Here is a 19940-nt window from a genome sequence, read left to right as displayed (position 1 = left end):
TGATGGGATGGATAACATAAACAGTGGCATTACATATGGTAAGCACAAAGGCAGTGGCCACATTAGAAATAGGATCATAGGTGAAATTCACTATAATCCACCAGGATTAAAACTTCCTTTCAAAATCAATTGCATTATCCCATTCAATTTTCTGAATTTCAGCTGGAAAATTACCTTCACTCCTTTCCTATATGATCAGAGCTGCTGTTGCTTGTATCCATAACTGTGCTTGTATACAACTGAAAGCTAAAGACACATTATCTTGAACTATACTAAGTGCTTCTACTATCAATTTGTGGTCTTGGTCCCCGGCCTGTTCATACTTCTTTACTTTGGCAGTACTTTTGAAATCTGTCACTGGCTAGTTCCTAATGCCAGTAGAGATTACTATAAAGGCTGCTTCAATTTTGTTAGGCTACCTGCTGCAGCAGCCAGTTTATTCATCAGTATTTCTGAATCAATTCCATTTAAAACTCCTAATCTTGTCTCTAATATACCAGTTAGATGTTTGTTATGGGGAACAGGAACTGCTTTCTGTCTGTGATCATCCCTCCCTGCCAGAGGGATGTGCTGGGCTCTTACTACAAATTCAGACACACTTCACAAGTGTATCTTACAGAGGTTTAGGTCATACTTGAGACAGATGTTTGTTCTGAAATGTAGCATCACAGACTTCCTGGTGTTCATATACACCAGGGGAGGTTCAGACACTAATTACATCTGGTCTCTCATAAGCCATCCTATTGATGACTAAGCACTTTACTTTGATTTCTTCTCTTCAGATTCTTTGAAGTGTTCACAGCTCCTATTCTTGCTATTCTTACTCTTCACATACTTGATTCTCGTGGATTACTACAGTAGATATGTTTAATATAAACCTTCTTTATCTCAGAAGGTTTTCTTATGGATCCAGTATACTGATTAAATGCCAGGGACCAAGGCCATTCAGCATTGCTTTGGGTAGAGGTACTCTCTAGTTCTAAAACTTCAGTTATAATTCTATACAAAACAATTCTGTACACTAAAGTATGAGCTACTCCCGACCGCAATATACTCATTTTGCCCGAGTAAGTTTTAGTCTCAGTTCATTGTCTCCTGGTGTCACTCCTGAAGGGGCTTCTGGGCCTTCTTCACCCGAGAGTGATGGATCCAGCATTCTGCTCCTTGATTTTGATTGCAGTGAAGGTGGTGAGAGGTACTTGCAGTGGTCTCTCCCACTGTGGTTCCGAAGTCTTCTCTGTAAGAGACTTAACATATACATCAACCCCAGGCTATCCAACTCCCTGCTCCGAGTTCCAGCCACAAGTTTCTCAATTACTCTGAGCTGTTTGCTTAATGCCACCATGTAAGTGGACATTCTGGACATTCCCCTTGTATTCTATGGTCTTCTATAAGGCATTCCAAAAGGATTCAGCATTCCTTTAGCTCAAAAGGTTTAGTTTGAATTTGCAATAGTGCTAGTGGAAGAGCTTCTTGCCCCAGTCTTATGATTTGCTGCTTAATCAAATGATTCATTCTCTCCCCCTGGGCCGCTTGATTGGGGGCGGTATGGGGTGTGAAGTTCTTAATCTATGCCCAGATGGCTACTAATCTGTTGCACTATTTTGGAAATGAAAGGTGATTCTTTATCTGAGGATATTGTGGCTGGAACTCTGAAGCGTGGTAATATCTCTTGTAAAAATGATCTGGTCACCTCTTGAGCTTTGACAGTTCTGGTGGGGAATGTTTCTGGCCACCCTGAAAATGTATCCATTAATACCAGTAAATACTGATACCCCCCTTTCCTTGGGAGTTCTGAAAAGTTGATTTGCCACTGCTGTACAGGCCCATGGCCTCTCCCAGTCTGACCAAGTTTTGGCCCGGGGGTATTTTGAGGTTAGTCTGGAGGCAAGGATCACATTATCAGCTCACCTGAGTGATAGTGGCATATAGATTCCTGACAATGATACAACAGTCCTTTCAATCAGATGTGTGTTCTAGAAAGCCTGTGGGAATTACTACTTCAAAGTCAACACTTCATTCCAGTGCACTCTGTATCACTCGCAGCCTCGGTCATTTTGAGAAAGGAGCCACACTCTATAAAAGGCTTTAAGTAATTAGGCCCTAGTGTGTTTTCTAGTGCCCTTCCTTCACTAGTAACCACGAAAATGGGAGGGGATTACTAGCTCTCTTTCAATGGTAGCCCACCCCTTGCAGTTGTACGTCTCTTTTGATTAGCATTATTGTATTATGGCTTACCTTCGAGGAAAATCTGTACCTCACCCTTTGCTGCTTTCTTTGCCTCTCCATCCGCCAGCTCATTTCTTTCCTCCAATTTTAAGCTCACTCTCTGGTGTGCCTTAATATGCTTTTTCAGGTAGCCGAACTGCTTCCAGCAGCTGGATTGTCTCTTCTTTTCCTGTGAGGTCAGCAGTCCCCTCTCCTTCCAGATGGCTCCATGCGCATGCACAACTCTGAATGCCTTTTGCTGTTTCTAAGGCATGGGTCCATGCATTTATCTCAGCATCCTGTGCAGAGGTACCTGTTGGTAAGGGTCCACACTCTATTACCTCTCTGCAGGTAGTCACTGTGAACTTTGCAATGTCGCTTTCTTGTCAGTGAACCAGGTCTCTGCATCGTCCGGAGGAGTGTCCTTTAGATCTGGGCGGCTGGAGTAGGTAGCTTCAGTGGTCTCTAGGCAATCATGGTGTACTGCTTCTCCTTGATTCCACTGAGAAAAGAAGCTGGGTTGACAATATTAGTCACCACTATCTCTCCATCATCTTGCTCTACCATGATGGCCTGGTATTTCAGAAACCTCTCTGGTGAAAAGCCAGTGGCCACCCTTTACTTCCAGTACTACAGACACTGTGTGGGACACTAGCACAGTCATTTTTGTCCCAGGTAAACTTGTGTGCCTCTTGAATGTTCAGCACAACTGCTGCTACAGCTCTGAGGCAACCTGGCCATCCTTTGGCTGTTGCATCTAGTTGTTTAGAGAGGTAAGCAACTGCCCTCCGGTATGGACCCAAGTCTTGAGCCAATATTCCCAGAGCAATTCCTTGCATGGAAAAATAGAAAGAATGCTTTACTTACATCTGGAAGTTTCAAAGCTGGAGCTGACATGAGGGGACTCTCTAGCTGGCGAAAGGCCCGTGTGGTGTCTCTTGTCCACTGGAGATCTCAGTTCCCATTGGCAATAAGAGCATAGAGGGGTCTGGAGAAAAGTCCACAATTATGAACCCACAGCTGGCACTACACTGCCATGCCTAAGAAGGTTTGGAGTTCTTTCGTTGTCTGGGGTTCAGGGTTTGGCATAGGGCTTCCCTGCCTTAAAGTCTGCTGCTCAGCACTCACTTCTTACTCCAGGTAGATTACCTTCTGTTTCACTACCTGTGCCTTTTTCTTTGAGACTCTGCATCCTTGGAGTCCTAGGAAATTCAAAAGGCTTACCGTCCAGGCTTCTCTTGCTTCCCTCGTCCGAGTGGCTACTAGAAGATCATCTATGTACTGCAACAGCCTCCTTTCCTCTTGTGGAGCTTCCTGGGACTCTGGGTCCTTGCAAGCTGTTCTCCAATCGGAGTGGAGAATTTTGAAGCCTTCAGGCACATGGACTGTGTGAGCTTGTGTTTGAATGCAAAAATGTTCTGGCTGGCTTCATGGATAGGGAGGCAAAAGAAGGCATCTCTTAGGCCTAAAACAGTGAACCAGGTTAGCTCAGGTGTTAAACAAGGTTAGTAAGGTCTATGGATCTGCTACCACAGGGTACAAATTCTGTGTTATCTTATTGACAGCCCTTAATCCAGTACTACCAGTTATTGGACTGATTCCTTCCTTACCTTCCTTTTGAGGGTACTACTCAGTTCTCACTGGTTGTGTTCTTTCATTAAGCTTGATGGGGGAGCATCCCATGGGGGAGCATCTTTCACTCTCCCTGGTGCAGCAGAGGCCCATACCCTTGAAAACACTTATTTACTTATTCTAATATCTCCTTACTAATGTCTTTCTTAATTTCAGTGTCTGTTAATGTTAAGCCTAACATCTTTATATTATTTGCCTCCAGAGTAACCTTTCTCATTTGAGAATGTTTAGCAAATTGAGCGAATTGTACAAAAGCTTTTAGGTACACATAGTACACATGTTACTTTAAAGGTTTGCAAAACTATGCCTTTTCAGACTGGCCAGTTGTTCATTCCCCACACTACAACATAAACATTCTCTACAGGTACTAAAGCTTTATTTAAAACTGAACACATGACCCTTGTGCTGACAAAAATTCTTCCCTTTTGGGAAGGTTACCTTTACCCCTCCTCCCTTACCTTGGGAGGAAGCCTTTACAAATCATATGTACTCATTTTGCGAACTGTGATTGCTTCGCATTTCAGCGTGATAATCCTTGCCTGATTTCATATGTTGCTATCTTATGCTGCATGCTGAACAACATGTTTGATTTGCTTTTCTTTGCCTTGTTTTCCTTTTCAAGGGCCAAGACCAGAGAGCAGTCTGATCTCACAGTCTCTTTGTCATTCTGGGTGATTTCTTAAAACAAAAGACATTTCAGCATACAAAAACTATCCCACTTATCTTCCTATTATAAAACAGTACTAACAGCAATGAAGCACTATAAATCGTTTTATTTTCTGAGCTGCTCTTACTGGCAACCTCCTCCCAGGGAGCCCCTCCCAAAAGGGGCTAATTTAGGAACCTGTTTGCTCTGGTCAGTTCTCATTATTTATTTCTCTTTGCTCTATCTTGCTTCTGTTCAATCTTTTTTACAGACTTTCACAGTAGTTTCTCAGTTTTCCTCCTATACACACAGCTCCAGGTGGCAGGTATCAGATGTGATTCCCACACACAAGCTCTAAGACCTTAGGTTCTGAATCCGCTTGACCAGGAACCTTTAATTTACACTCGGGGCATGTACCCTGACACTTATTGGAACAGCAAAACAGCAATACCAGTGTCTCTCATAAACGCCACACTGCAATAATACCTGCACATCCAGCTTTTGCCCACAGGCCATTCCCGCGTTCCCTGGGGAGACAGGGCAGCCGGAGCTGTCCCTGTGCCCAGGGCACAGCCACTGTCACCTCACACAGCGTGCTAGCCTCTTGATGTACCAAAGGCTTCCCGAAATTGCTCACAAAGGCAGGATATTCTGTTTGTTACAGAGAACTTTAAATCCTTACAGCAGATTGTTTCCAGTAAAGGCTTACTGCAGTACCAACTGAAGTTTCATAAATCTCATAAGTCTCATTAACTAATTAATCTCATTCACCTCTTCTATATAAACTCTGTTTTACAAAATATCAGTCTTTTCTAGTTCTCTTCTTGCACAATCTAATTAAGCACTGTGTCTACTTACACTTGTTTTGCTGCTTTGCAAAAAGGCTGTGCTAGTCACAGCCAAAACTCTGATATACCTGCAGACACAGACACATGCACTCACTCCCCCCCCTCCCCCTTATCTCAAATTCACCAGAGCCATGGCTTGAATTACTATGAGGGGGAGAATTCTTGGAATTCCTTTAACTCGCTTTATCGAAGTTAAACATAAATCACCGTACTATAGTTCTCCTATGTAAAATGCTACTCTTGTTGCAACAAAATCTTAAAATCTCCACAAACACCACTATACAATCTGAGAATCAAATTACCACAATGCAGCGGAAGAAAATCACCACACAAAATCACCAGGAAAGGGCATATTTCTCAAAGTGCTCACTTTTCTCAACACAACACAGCACACCATAATTCGGCATTTACTCAAATCAATTTTTCCTGGACACAATCAAAATAACAGCACACAGTCTAGAGATCAAGTCCAAACATCCAAGGCAAAGGAACTCTCTGAGCTCATACTCACGGTTACAATGTACCAAATATACACAAATCACTACATTCAAACATGATAAATACCATCACTGACATTCCTGCCCCCGCAGCCTGCTGCAGCCGGCGCCTCTGGCCTCACTCGGCTGCTTCAAACACGGGGAGTACTGACCCCCCGCACTGTAGGGCACTGTAGATTTACTCTCTTTTATACACCATACACTTATCACCTGCATGATCACAAACACAGTGCACTGGCCACACACATTAACCATACAGCAACACAGTGTCCGGGCATCACACACACACACAAACAAAACACACGGGCTCACCAGTTCTGCTCCATCAGAACTATGAATCCTCAATACACACATACACGGGTTCACCCGGCTTACCCCCAAAGCCGCTAGCGGTCTGCTCTATCAGAACGACGAACCCGGCCTCTAATACAGCTGCTCTATCAGCTGAACCCCGTCTCTAATACAGCTGCTCTATCAGCTGAACCCCATCTCTAATACAGCTGCTCTATCAGCTGAACCCATGAACCCAGACGTCTCCGGGTGGTTTACTCCCTTTCTCTCCTTCCTCCCCCCCTGGGGCCCCATACATACCGTATTCTCCTCCGCAGGCCAGCGGGTCGTTGTCTGTCCTCGCAGGTGGCAAGTTGAGACAAGCGGAGCCCCACCAGGAAAAAATCCTGGGGCGCACCATGGAGGTCCGTCTATCCCCCCTGCCCCGCGGGGACAGAGAACTCCTGCCTTGGCTCGCCAAAATGTTTTGCGGAGAAAAGAAGAAACCTCACAACTTGTAAAAGTTGTAAAGCCCGGTATGCTTTATTACGACGCGCGCCGGACGCAAGACTCCCCAAAAGGGCCTGCGTGCCCCTGGAGACTCCGAGTCCCCTTTTTATCCCCCCTTCCAAATGCATATGCATACAGTTTCAAATTAAGTTCATACATATTCATTCCACGCGACATTTAGCACTAATTCTTCTTTATCGAAGGAATTCCTAGGTCGGGGGCAGATTGACCTCGCGGTTTTCTGTTTTTCTTTCTCTGTCTCCTTGCTGTCTCTGGAATGCGGCCTCTCCTTCAGCTTTAGCTCCACAGACCCTTCACCTCTCCTAGACACTTCACCTAGTTCAGGATGGATACTCTGTCTCACCCCATAGTGTCACAATAGTGTTTATGACCCTGCAGTGTCATAATAGTGCCTTGATTCCCTGGGGTCCAGCAGTGTCATAATGGATCCTTTTTTCGATTGGGTTCTACAGTGTTGCAATGGCCCTTCAGTGTCACAATGGTCCCAATGATTCCATGAGGCCTTGCAGTATCACAATGGTCTCCGTGGTTCCCCAGGCCCCACAATGTCACAGGACTCCTCTGTTCAATGAGCCCTGCAATGTCACAATGGACCTTTGGACCGTTGGGCTTTGTGGTGTCACAATGGTCTCCTTTGGCTCCACAGTGTCTCAATGGACCATTGATGACAGGATGCCCCCGCTGTGTCACCCTGGAGCTTTGGTTCCATGCAGCCCTGCAGTGTCACAAAGGCCTCTTGGTTTAACCAGGCCTCACAGTATCACAATGGTTCTCTTGGTTCTGTGGGGACCCCCAGGGTCACAATGGTCTCACTGGTTCCATGGGGCCTCAAAGTGTCACAATGGACTCCATGATTTCATGACTCCCCTCATGTCACAATGATCTCCTTGGTGCCATGGTGCCCCACAGTGTCACAACGGCCCCTTGGTTCCATGAGGCTGTGTAGTGTCCTAATGGTCTCCCCATGGTTCCATGAGGCCTTGCAACATCACAGTGGACCCTTGTCACCATTGTGAGACCTTAGGATCTTACAGTGTCACAATGGCCCCTTGGTTCCATGATACCTCAAAGTGTCACAATGGTCTCCACGGTTCTATGACACCCTGCGGTGTCACAATGGTCCCTTGGTTTGATGGGGCCTCACAGTGTCACAATGATCCCTACATTCCATGCAGCCAAGGGGACAATACAGTGTCAGTATTGTCCCCTTGGTTCCATGAGGCCCAGCAATGTCACAGTGCTCTCCATGATTCCATGAGGCCCCAGAGTGTCACAATGGTCCCTTGGTCTCACAGGGCCCCACAGTGTCACAATGGTCCCTTGGTTCCATGGCCCTGTGCTGCTGCATTCCCCCCTGTTTTGCGAAGATATAGCCAAAAACTCTACAACTTTGTGGAAGTTGTAAAGCTGCTATGTTTTATTACAGCGCTGGACGCACGCGGAGATCACTCTCCTCAAAAAGGCATGTGGCCCTCTGGGAACTTCAGGTCCCTTTTTATCTCCCTCTCAGATACATATGCATACAATTTCACATTAGATTCATACATATTCATTTTTACAAATTTTGCATGACATTTGCCACTAGTTCTTCTTTATCAGGAAGAATTCCTAGATCATGTTGACTTCCTCTCACAGCAGTCTCAGTCTCTCTCTATCATCCTCTGTCTCTTCTCTCTTATCTCTGTCTTTCACTGAGCAACTTAACTAAGCCTAGGTTCTGCAGTCAGGCTAAATTGCTATGGTTTCTAACCACAGACTTAACTCAAAAATGTACATTTCCCTTAAATCCAAGTGGATTTCTACTCTGGGGGATTTTTAGTCTGTCTCACCCTCTCCCCTTCTCAGGCCACCCTGCCAGCTGAGAAGTGCTCCTTGGGGCTCGGCCTTGGCCAACAGCCCCTGGGCTCAGCTCCTCTGCAGCTCATCACAAACACTGTCTGCTCCAGGCACTGCTGCTGCCCAACCAGCTCTTGCTTTCTGTAGGAGCAGCACTGGGAACTGTTTTTGCTCCCTCAGTGGCACAACATCCCTGTTCTCACACTGCCAAAGAAAGCTGTTGGTGCCAAGTGCGGCCAGGATGAACCATTGCTGGGACTGAAGCCCCTCTCTTGGGGCCCTGCAAACAGCGCTCCAAAAGGAGCCCTTGGAGCTCTCCTGGGCCAGCGACTCCCTCTGAGTGGGGCCTCTCCCAGCTGGGAACTCTCCCGTTTGCTGCACTTGGGGATCCCGAACAACAACGGAGCCTGGGCCGATCCCCTCACTCCTCCAGGCTCAGCCCTTCACCCGCTGGGGAGATGCCAAAGGATCCACAGTGAGCATTGCCTGCCCTCAGGGGAATTTCTCACAGGTGCCTTGCACTGACTCTTGGTGTCTGTGTGCACACAGGAGTGCCTGTGCTGGGGAAATGTGGCAGAAATGCTGCTCTCTGAGTGGTTGGAGTGCCTTGGATAGCTGAGTCAGTCAGGCCTGTAGGTAAGGTTAAAGCTCCTTAGACCTTCACAAGGTCTAAGTGAAGTTAAATCCTGCTAAAAGTTGTTCCTTTGCTGTTGAAGAAGGCCATTTGTCTCGGTGCAGGGAAGGCTTGAGACCCTCAATATGAGTGTTCAGCAAGCTCCGTTTATTGAAGAGAGACACTTATACAGCAAGTAATAAGTTCATGAATATTCTGTAATTTACACCGTCCACTGGTCACACCACAACATCAGCTCTTCCCCATTCCTTAGCGGTTACATCTCTCTTTTCTCATGTCTCTTTCACTATTTGTTATCATACTACAGCTAGGCCCAAGGACACGCTATCTTGCAGGTGCAGGACTTGGAATTAGCCACAGCCTTGTACTTTTCCAATTCTTAGCTACTGTCCCAAAACTTTGCTAAGTTATTAAGTTTAATTTAAGTTATAAGCTAAGTTAAGGGTTGTTGAATGTAATTCCTCTGTTAAATTGCTAAGACATAGGTTTTAAGTTGGCTAAGTACGGTTAAGTGCTGTTCTTTTGCTAAATTGTGAAGTTGAAGGTACCTGTTAAGGTTAAGGTACAAGTTAAGTCCTGTGAAATTTGAGCTCTATTAAGCTTTTGGGCCGTATTCCTTTTATCCTTGTCCTCACTATCCTTGTGAGGACACACACACACACAGAGGAAAAGTTCTCAAATCATTTCTGGTTTGATTGCCAGGATTTTCTTTGGTTTTGTTGTTGCTTTCTTTCCTTGGTTTGTCTGAAGTGTCCAGTCAGGAGCAGAGTGACTTTTGCCAAGGAACTTTGTGCTGCTGTCCCTTAATATTAAATCTGGTTTTTGCTGATCCCTTGCTGGGGATTTTTTCAGCGCTCTCAAGCCCTCGTTGGTAGCAGGGTGAAGGAGGCCTGGCCCAGGCTCTGGCCCTGGGGGACATGGGGACGCTGCCGGGGGGTCCCTGTCCCCCTGTGCCACCCCCAGGGCCCCGGCCCCCCGTCCCCGTGTCAGGCTCTGGGGTCGATCTCGTTGAACATCCTCTGGGGGAGGCTGTGGGGCCGGGGGCGGGGGGACCCGGGGGGACAGGAGGGGACCCTGCTGTGCACCAGCAGGGTTGGACTGCTCTGGGGGGAACTGTGAGGGGGGCTGGGACAGAGTGACCTCCCCAGGGACCTCACACAGCTCTTGTGATGCCCTACCTGTGATGTCACACAGTCCCCTATGCTATCATAGAGCATCCCTGTGATGTCACCATGTCATATCATACAGTCACTCTGTGATGTCACAGAAGACTCTGATGTCACAAAATCACCATCTGATATCACTGTCTGTTCTGTGATGTCATTATCTGTTCTTTGATGTCAAAGCCTGCTCTATGATGTTTCACGGCCACCCACTGATGTTGCAACCAACAGTGATGTCACAGAGCCATCCTCTATGATGGCAGAATCTGCTCTATGACCACATACCCTACTCTATGATGTCACAGCTCATTCTGTGATGTCACAATCCCTGAATGATGTCACATTGACCCTCTGTAATGTCACAGCATACACTTTGACCTCACAGCTGGCTCTATGATGTCATACAACCATGCCATGCCATCACAGCCTACTCTGTGTTGTCACAGAATCCCCTCTATTATGCTGTAGCTGCTCAGTGACCTTACACAAAAAACTCTGTGATGTCATAGCCCAATCTGTGACCTTACAGAACCCACTCTGTGCTGTCACACAGCCCCTTGCTGACATCCCAGCTGTTCTGTCCCTCTATGACACAGCCACACATGTGCCCTCTCAGGGTTTGGTGCTCTTTGCATCAGACTCAGTCCTCCAGAGACGGCTCAAAAATTTCTCAGGAACTCAAAGTTACATTGAAACATAGAAATTTCTTGTACTTCAAATAGATCCCTGTGACGCACGAGACTGACAAAGTGTCCCCAGGTTCCAGGTAGAACAAATCACTGGAGGCAGTGATGACAGCTGGGGACAAACAAGGCAAAGGTGTCTCTGGTGCTGAGCAAACCTGGATGTGTTTGAGGAATGCCAAGCGGCAAGGCCTGAGCCCCTGCCCCTGCCAAGGCAGATCCTGTCCATCCATCATATCTCAGGGCTCTTCCCGGGATAGGCACTGGCATGTGGGGATGTGCAATGGCAAGGGCAGGAGCATGGGGCAGCCCCTGCCAGGCTGCTGAGCAGGGACAAGGAGGCAATGAGGCTCCAGGCCTGCAAGGGTCACTTGTCTCCTGCTCCTGCCTCAGACCCAGGGTCAGCAGCCATGGCCAAAGTGCTGCCCAAGGTGGCTCTGGCAGGGCTGTCTTGCAGCTGCTGCCCATCCCTGTGCCCTGTGCAGCCCAGGCTGTCCCACGGTGTCCCTGCCCTGCGCCTCTGTCCCTGCAGGCTGTCGGCATCCCCCGGCTGCCCCACCTGGCTGGGCCCTGCCTTTGCTGACAGCTCTGCCTCCTGCCTGCCTCTGCCTGCCCACACAAAGCCTTGGCCTTGATACCAAAAGGGTTAATTCAATTTTTACTGTGCCTGTGACCTTTCAGCACAGGAACAAGTCATGCAGGTGCTGCTGTCCCAGCAGGAATGATTGGAAGAGAAGACGACGACATCTGGCTCAAGAATGCAGCGACGGAAAACAACAAGGTCTGAATCTGGGAACTTGGGGTGGATTTTAGGGTAATCGGTAAATTGTAATACACATTTGGTGACAGTGGTAGAATTACATGTCCACATAAGGTTAGGATTTATCCCTCGCTAAACCTCAGGCCTGAATAAATGATACCCACTTAAACAGGAAATTAGTGTTAATGAGTCTTATTCTGATATTTCAGAGATTTGGTGGCAGTGGAGCCTCACAGAACCAAGGAGTCAACGTTGACACTGACCAAACTCATGGAACAAAGGGTCCATTTTGACACAGCGGAACCCCATGGAACCAAAATCCATTTTGGCACATTGGGGCCACATTGAACCAATTGTGATACACCACATTGTGATACTGCGGATCCAAGGCGACCATTGTGACACTGAGAAACCTGTTGGAACCAAGGGGCCATTGTGACACAGCAAGGCCTCGTGCAACCATGGGTCCATCGTGACACTGCAGAACCTCACAGAACAAAGATGACCATGTTCTACTGTGGAACCTCATGAAACAAAGGGACATGGTGACACTGCGCAACCAAGGAGACTACTGTTTGCAGTAGGAAAGCTCGTGGAACCAGAAGTCCATTGTGACACAGCAAGGCCTTGTGGAACCACAGGACCATTGTTAAACTACGTGGCCTCATGGAACCATGAGCAATTGTGACACAGCGTGGCCACATGGAGCCAAGGGGCCACTGTGACACTGCGGATCCAAGGAGACCATTGGGACTGAGGAACCTCATGGAACCAAGAGTCCATTGTTCCACTGTGGGGCCTAGGGGAACCACAGGGATGACAGTGACTTTGTGGGCCTTCATGGAACAATGGAGACTGTTCTGATGCTTTGGGACTCCCTATAGCATGGCAGGGTTTCATGGAACCAAGGTGACTCCAGTGAACCCTGTGGGTCTCCATGGGATGAAGGGTCCGATAGAACCAAGGATACCATTGTGACACTGTGGGGCATCATGGAACCGTCCATTTTGACACAGCAGGGCCTCATGGAGGCCTTTTTACACTTTGAGGCCTCATGAAACCAAAGGGCCATTGTGGCACTTCAGAGCCTTGTGGAGCCAAGGGGACCACAGTGATACTGTGGGGCTCAGTGAAACCAATGGTCTGTTGTTACACTGCAAGGTTTTATGGAATCATGGAGACCATTGTGACACCAAAAGCCTCACTGAACCAAGGGGCCATTGTGACACTAGAAGGCCACATGGAAGCAAGGAATCATTTTGGCACCATGGAGTGTTGGCAGACCAAATGGCAGTTGTCACAGTGTGTGGCACCAAGGAGTCCATTGTGACATTATAGGGCCCCATGGAACTAAGGATTTGTGGAACACTGCATGAACACATGGAACCAAAAGTCCATTGTGACATTGCTGGGCCTCATGGAATCCTGGAGGCCATTGTGACACTTTGAGGCCTCTTTGAATCAAGGGGCTCTGCGTGGCCTCATGGAACCAAGGAGCCCCTTCTGACATTGTGAATCCCCATGGAAGCAAGTGTCCATTGTGATACTGTGGCACCCAGGAGACCCCTGTGACACTGCAAGGCCTCATGGAAGCATGGAGCCATTGTGACACTATAGGATCCCATGGAAACAAGGGGCCAGTGTGACACATCTGGGTCTCATGGAAACAAGGATCCAGTATGACACCACCATTGTGACACTGCAGGGCCCCATGGAAGCAAGGGAACAGGCAACAGCTCTGGTTGGCTTGGCCTGACTGGTCCAACTGTCCTTGGCTTGTTGACAGTCTCTGCTCATGTGCCCCTGAAACACTGGGGCTCTGGGCTTTCCTTCAACTGGAACAGAACTGTTCTTCTCATTCAAGTATCCATGGCCAAAATGAGATTGCCACTCCAAAATTTCCAATATTCAGGGATTGCTCCCAGATAAAGCTGACATTACAAACAAGTCTGGCTGATCATGACTTTCTGAGAGCTGGCTCTCACTCGCCTTCAAACACTGAGGCGCTGTGCTTTCCTTCCTATGGTAAAAAACTGTCCTTTCTGCACACGCACCCATAGCCAAAATTTATACTTTTCAAAAGCTGCTCCTGCTCCAGGCCCAGGGCCCATCCCAAAGCTGGGGCAGATACAAAACTGTGTCCATTTCTGTTCATTGCTGTTCTGCTGGAGATGGATCCTCAGCCACTTGGAGGTTGGTGATGAATTTTATTACTCCAGAGGCCTCTTCTTTCTGGAGCTCTACAGTTCAGCAATTCAATGAAAAAGGTTCCTAAACATTTGTTCAAAACACCTGAACAAGAAAGGCCAAGGGAGTAATCTAAGTTTTTAGTTTTCTGTGGTTAATGAGACACATTTCAGAAGTGCCTTCAAAGTGAATCTGCTACACTGAAAAAAAAAGGAGTGAGAACTGTTTTGTCCAGTATTCATCTCCTCTTTATATTTGGTATCAGCAATGTCCAATTGATATTGACGCCCAGCACCTTCTGTTGGAGTCTGAAGAGATAGGAAAAAAGAACCCCTCATGGCTGACAATCAATAGGACTTTGTCCCCATATCCTCCCCACAATTTCCCTCATCCAATCCCTGGCACTCATATGGGTTAGGAATGGATTGGCCAACAGGAGCGGGGCAGGGATTCTTCCCCTGTGCTCAGCACTGCTGGGGCAGCACCTCGAGTGCTGTGTCCAGTTCTGGACCCCCAAATCTAGGAAGGGCATGGAGGGGCTGGAGAGTGTCCAGAGAAGGGCAACAAGGCTGGGGAGGAGTCTGGAACACATGTCCTGTGAGGAGCAGCTGTGGGAGCTGGGGTTGTTTATCGTGGAAAAGAGGAGGCTCAGGGAAGACAAGGCCAAGTCAGGGCACAGGTTGGACTTGATGATCTCCAAGGCCTTTTCCAACCTTGCTGATTCTGTGACTCTCTGGAAACACCCTTGGAGCAGTTGCAGGAGGAGCCCTGGGCCTCCTCTTCAGAAGCTCCAGCAGCCCAGGTCCCTCAGCTTTTCCTGCCAGCCCCAAAGCCCATCCTGTCAGTCCTGCTGAGCCTCTGCAGCTCCTCCTCACTGCCCAGAACAGGGAGCCCCAGAGCCAGAAACAGCAGCCCAGATGTGCCCCCCTGGCCTGGAGTGCCTCTGGCAAGGGAGCAGCAGGAGGCACTGCAGGAGCCTGCAGACAATTCCTGCAGCACTTGTAGGATGATCCTGCTGCCCAAGGGGCGTTCCTATGGTGCCAAGTCAGGAACTGCAATGGGGAGTGGAGCCAGAGAGGACAGAGCAAACAGGGATGGGCTGTTTGTAGCGGGGGGAACAGGGATGGGCAATACAAAGAAATCTGGATCAGGAAACAGGAAAGAAAGCAAAGGTGAAGCCAAGGAAATGCTCAGGGGAGTTTGGGGGTGGCTGCCAGGCAGCCCTGGCTCTGAGCAACAGCGTCTGCAGTGGGACAGGAAAGTCCCATCTGATGGGAACAAACTTTCTGGCTGACTGCAGAGGCCAGGACAAAGCTGAGTGGTTTCCCTGGTGTCCCCCAGCCCTTGCTGGCCCCAGGGGCTGATGGCATTTGTGCTCCCTCAGGTTCATGTCCCCACAGCAACAGCATGGGGGTGCTCCCCCTGCTGTGTGCAATGCAAACAGGGGCTGCTGAGCCAGTGCTGCCATGTCTGTGCCTGCAAGGATGGGGCACCTGTGTGAGCTGGGGGATAGGCCAGGGCTGCAGAGGGGGGATGTTGTTGGCAGCTCCATCAGGACGCTCTGGGACGCTGCCCTGGGCTGTCCAGTGCACTGGGGATGGATCAGGCCCTGCTCTGCTGCTCCTTCCCGTCTGCCCCAGGGCCCTTGCAGAGCCCCAGCCATGCTGTTTGCCCCCAGCCTGCCCACGGCCAGCTTGGGGCTGCTCACGGGGCTTTTCTGTGCTGAGCATTGGCCTGGGTGTGTTCTTGAGAGAGCCTGGGCAAGGAGCCTGGAGCCCCCAGGCCCTGGGCTGAGGCGTCAGCGCTGCCCCAGCAGTGCCCATGGCCTGTCCCTGCTGCAGCCCCGGCACTGCCACCCCCAGGGCTGTGCCCGGCCCCGAGAGCACTCAGGCCCTGCAGCAACACCAGGGCCACCAGGGCAGCAGGGCAGGGCCATGGCAGCAGCACTGGCAACACCAAGTGCTGCTGCTGCTGGGCACAGCTGCTGTGCCAGCCCTGATCTGCGCCCAGCTCTGCACACAGACATTGCTGCTGCAGCTCCAGAGAAGGCAACAAAAGGGCATCTCTGCAGAAAACTTAGCTGGGACATCCTTTAATTCATTTAATGCCACTGAGATTGCAGCCCCTCATTGACACAGTCTGCGGCCACAGGGAAATTGGAGAGAACCAAAATGAGAAATGGCATCAATAATGACATTTATCTGTGAACAATATAGTGGGGCTTGACAGCTAGTTTACAAGGAAAGCTAAATTAATAGATGAAATAAAAATTGATTATATGAGTACTTCCTTGCTTATCCATAGCAAGGAAGAAGACAAGGCATCAACATGGGAATAGATTAGAAAAGATAAATGTAATTTTTTTTAAGCTAGAATAGGTGCATACTTAAATGTGTATATGTACCTTATTAAATTTCTGTAAAACTTTTGCCAATTATATTGATACTAATAGCTTTACTCCAATGAATATAAGAAGTTATTGTGATGTAATTAATGACTTAAGATGATGCTTTGTTTAAAGTATATAAACTAGAGAACACGCAATATAAAAACCTTTTCTTCTTTGACCCAAATCAGGTGTGCGTAGGCCACGTCCAATCCAATAATATCAAACAAGATTAAAAAAGTAAAACAAAGACAAAGAACCTCCAAAATGAAACCAACAAGAAGTATCAAAAATGACTTTTCTTACAAGTGATTGGCAGAAATTGGCCAGAAGTTTAACATTTCCTAAACCATCCAGACATCAGTCTCTGCACGGCAGCCTTGAGTTCCTGGTTCCTCAGGCTGTAGATGAGGGGGTTCAGGGCTGGAGGCACCACCGAGTACAGAACTGACAGGGCCAGATCCAGGGATGGGGAGGACATGGAGGGGGGCTTCAGGTAGTAAAATACGGCAGTGCTGAGGAACAGAGAGACCACAGCCAGGTGAGGGAGGCAGGTGGAAAAGGCTTTGTGCCGTCCCTGCTCAGAGGGGATCCTCAGCACAGCCCTGAAGATCTGCACATAGGAGAAAACAATGAACACAAAACAACCAAGTGCTAAAGAGATGGAAAAAACAATAACCTTAAGTTCCCTCAGGTAGGAATTTGAGCAGGAGAGTTTGAGGATTGGGGGAATTTCGCAGAAGAACTGGCCCAGGACATTGCCTTGGCACAGGGGCAGAGAAAATGTATTGGCTGTGTGCAGAAGTGAATAGAGAAAGGCACTGGCCCAGGCAGCTGCTGCCATGTGGGCACAAGCTCTGCTGCCCAGGAGGGTCCCGTAGTGCAGGGGTTTGCAGATGGACACATAGCGGTCGTAGCACATGACAGTCAGGAGGGAAAGCTCTGCTGAGATGAAGAACACAAAGAAAAAGAGCTGAGCAGCACATCCTGTGTAGGAGATGTTCCTGGTGTCCCAGAGGGAATTGTGCATGGCTTTGGGGACAGTGGTGCAGATGGAGCCCAGGTCGCTGAGGGCCAGGTTGAGCAAGAAGAAGAACATGGGCATGTGCAGGTGGTGGCTGCAGGCTACGGCGCTGATGATGAGGCCGTTGCCCAGGAGGGCAGCCAGGGAGATGCCCAGCAAGAGGCAGAAGTGCAGGAGCTGCAGCTGCCGCGTGTCTGCCAATGGCAGCAGGAGGAAGTGCCTGATGGAGCTGCTGTTGGACATTTCCTGTGCCTTGGCATGGGGATCTGTAAGAAAAGCAATCATAGAATAGTTGGGTTTGGAGAGGACTTGAAATATCCCAGCACAGCCTGGGGGCACTTTCCCCCCTCTGCCTGCACAGAGCTCTGCTGCCTGGATCTGTCCCTGCCAGCAGCTGCTTCCCTGTGCCCAGGGCTGGGCCCTGCCAGTTCTGTCAGAGCCCAGCCCAGCCCTGGAGGCTCAGCTCTGCCCTGCAGACCCCTCCCAGCTCAGGCACTGCCCAGGGGCAGCTCTGGCTCTGCAGGCTCTGATGGCAACGTCAGAGCAACCCTGAGGAGGCTGGAAAAGTGACACCTCTGCTGCCTCTGAGGGGTCCTGTGGTGATTTCTGTCATTGCCTGGTCTCATAAGATTTGAGGAAAAAGAAAATTTCTCACCCTGAACTGAGAGATAAATATTGATGTGCAATTTCCCATCAAGGCAACCCAGAGCAGTAGATTAAAACAGCAAGATTTCCCCTTTTATGCAGCCCCTGCCTTCCTGTGCTTCCTGTATAATCTGCTTGGAAATGTTCTGCAGGTAAATGCCATGCTGGGAGCACTCCTCAACAATGCAGCATCCTCTCCACACAAGGTGAACACTTCCAAGCCTTACCAGCTGTCTCCTCCCACCCAGATCTTGTCCCCCAGTGCTGGGAGCAGCTGCCAGGGCTGGCTGAGAGCTGTCCCTGGCAGGCAGCAGAGTCCCTGCCCCAGCACAGCGCCCTGGGCTGCAGGACCCTGCTCTGCAGGACAGCCCTGGGCACCCCTGGCTGCTCTGCACAAGAGACAATCAGAGAATGTACTCACAGGGTCTGTAGGCATTGGGATGTTCCAGCTTCAGGAGATGGCTCCAGGAGCTGCAGCTGCATTGTCCTGCAGCCAGAGGTTCCTGTGCCAAGGGCTGGCAGTGATTCTGCCCCAGGCACTTCTCAGCACCTTCCCAGCCCTGACTGATTGAAGCTCTCTGGGCCTCTGTGCTGTGCTCAGGGTAGCTGCAGGCAGTGCCCCAGCCATGCTGGGCTGGCAGAAGAGCTGCTCATCAAGAGAAATGTGCTTTTGAAGCTCTTCTTGGTTACCAGGAGCTGCCTCTGTGCCAGGAGCCCAGCCCAGCTCAGCAGCACAGATACAGCACAAGGACTTTAATGAGCCTCTGGGGCTTTGTGCTCAGGCCTTGAACATCAGTCCCTGAGAGGCAGCTAAAGAAACTTCTTCAGAACTCCAAGGGAGAATCCAACTCCAAAGTTTCTTGGACTTTTAATGGGTCCCACTGAGCGACACAACTGAGAAAGTGTCCCCAGGCACCAGGCAGAGCAGAGAACTGCAGGCAGTGATGACAGGTGGGGACAAAGAGAAGCCAAGTCTTGGTGCCCTGGGGCACAGCAGGGTCTTTGCCACCAAGGGCTGTGAGGAGACACCTTGTCCTGAGGCCCTGGGGCCTCCTGGCACAGCCCCAGCCAGGCTGGGCACTGTCAGCCCCTTGTCCTGCCCTCAGCATCCCCCCTTAGCCCACATCCCAGTGGCCTCAAGGATCTGCTGGAAGGAGTCCCTGGGGAGCCTTGCTCAGGAATGGCCCTGGGGGCTCCTTAATGCTCCCTGCAGGGACTGCAGGTTTTTCAAAGGACTTTGGGTTTGGCTTTTGCCTTGGAGTCTCTGAGAGGTTTGTGCAATCATGGCCTCCAATTATCTGCTGTAATTAGTCCCTGGAGAGGCTTTGTCAGTAACAACACTCAGTGGGGCTCATTAATGCTTCAAGGTACTTCAGTTATTTGAAGGTACTTGGTGTTTCACTTTTGATACAGACTCTGTGAGACGTTTGTTCAATCATGGCCCCAGTTATCTGCTTTAACAAGTCCCTTGAGAGCTTTGTTTTGACACTCAGTGGGGCTCATTAATGCCTTGAGATACTCCAGTTTTTAAGGTACTTTATGGATTTAAGAATACTTTTAGTACTTTTAAGGATTTTCCTGAGTCACTGAGAGTTTTTTGTGTCATCCTGGCTTCCAATTCTTTCTTCCAAGGTGTCCATGAGGAGCCTGTGTTGGGTATCTTCCTCCTTTCTGTTTTACAACAAAGATGGAACTGAAAGAATTTTAAAAGACTTTCTAAAAGCATCCAAACAAACATGGGACAATTCACAATGCAACAACAACCACTAAGAGAATTAATAGTTTTCTTTTAGCTAGATATCATCCAACCCTTTAGTCCCTTGGATTCGAGAAGTTTATTGACCCAGTCTTTGTTTTCCACTTGAAGCTTCTTGAACCCTTCCTTCAGTACCTGAATGCTCTTGTGGATTGACTTGCTGTGGATGGAGAGGTTCATGCAACACATCCCTCAGAGTCTACACAGCCATGCCCATGTGCCCAGAGTAAAACC

The 19940-nt window shown here is 49.0% G+C and overlaps 1 protein-coding gene across 1 annotated transcript; it reads right to left on the bottom strand.

Annotated features, from left to right (window-relative positions):
- Positions 1–11938: 11938 nt before the first annotated feature.
- On the bottom strand, positions 11939–17548 carry LOC135461127 (olfactory receptor 14C36-like). The gene is made up of 2 exons (XM_064738120.1): positions 16632–17548; positions 11939–11975 (listed from the first exon to the last, which is right to left on the bottom strand). The coding sequence occupies exons 1-2, from the start codon at positions 17546–17548 to the stop codon at positions 11939–11941; spliced, it is 954 nt and encodes a 317-aa protein (XP_064594190.1).
- Between the last annotated feature and the right edge of the window lie 2392 nt (positions 17549–19940).

Source organism: Zonotrichia leucophrys, unplaced genomic scaffold (assembly GCF_028769735.1).
Source record: "Zonotrichia leucophrys gambelii isolate GWCS_2022_RI unplaced genomic scaffold, RI_Zleu_2.0 Scaffold_178_96999, whole genome shotgun sequence".
Lineage (NCBI taxonomy): Eukaryota > Metazoa > Chordata > Aves > Passeriformes > Passerellidae > Zonotrichia > Zonotrichia leucophrys.
This window is presented reverse-complemented; position numbering and strand designations above follow the sequence as displayed.

Coding starts and splice junctions, on each gene's coding strand:
- LOC135461127 (XM_064738120.1), bottom strand. CDS start 17,548: ATGTCCAACAGCAGCTCCATCAGGCACTTCCTCCTGCTGCCATTGGCA. Junction 11,976..16,631: donor CAGAGACTGATGTCTGGATG/GTTTAGGAAATG, acceptor TTGTTCCATGAG/TTTGGTCAGTGTCAACGTTG.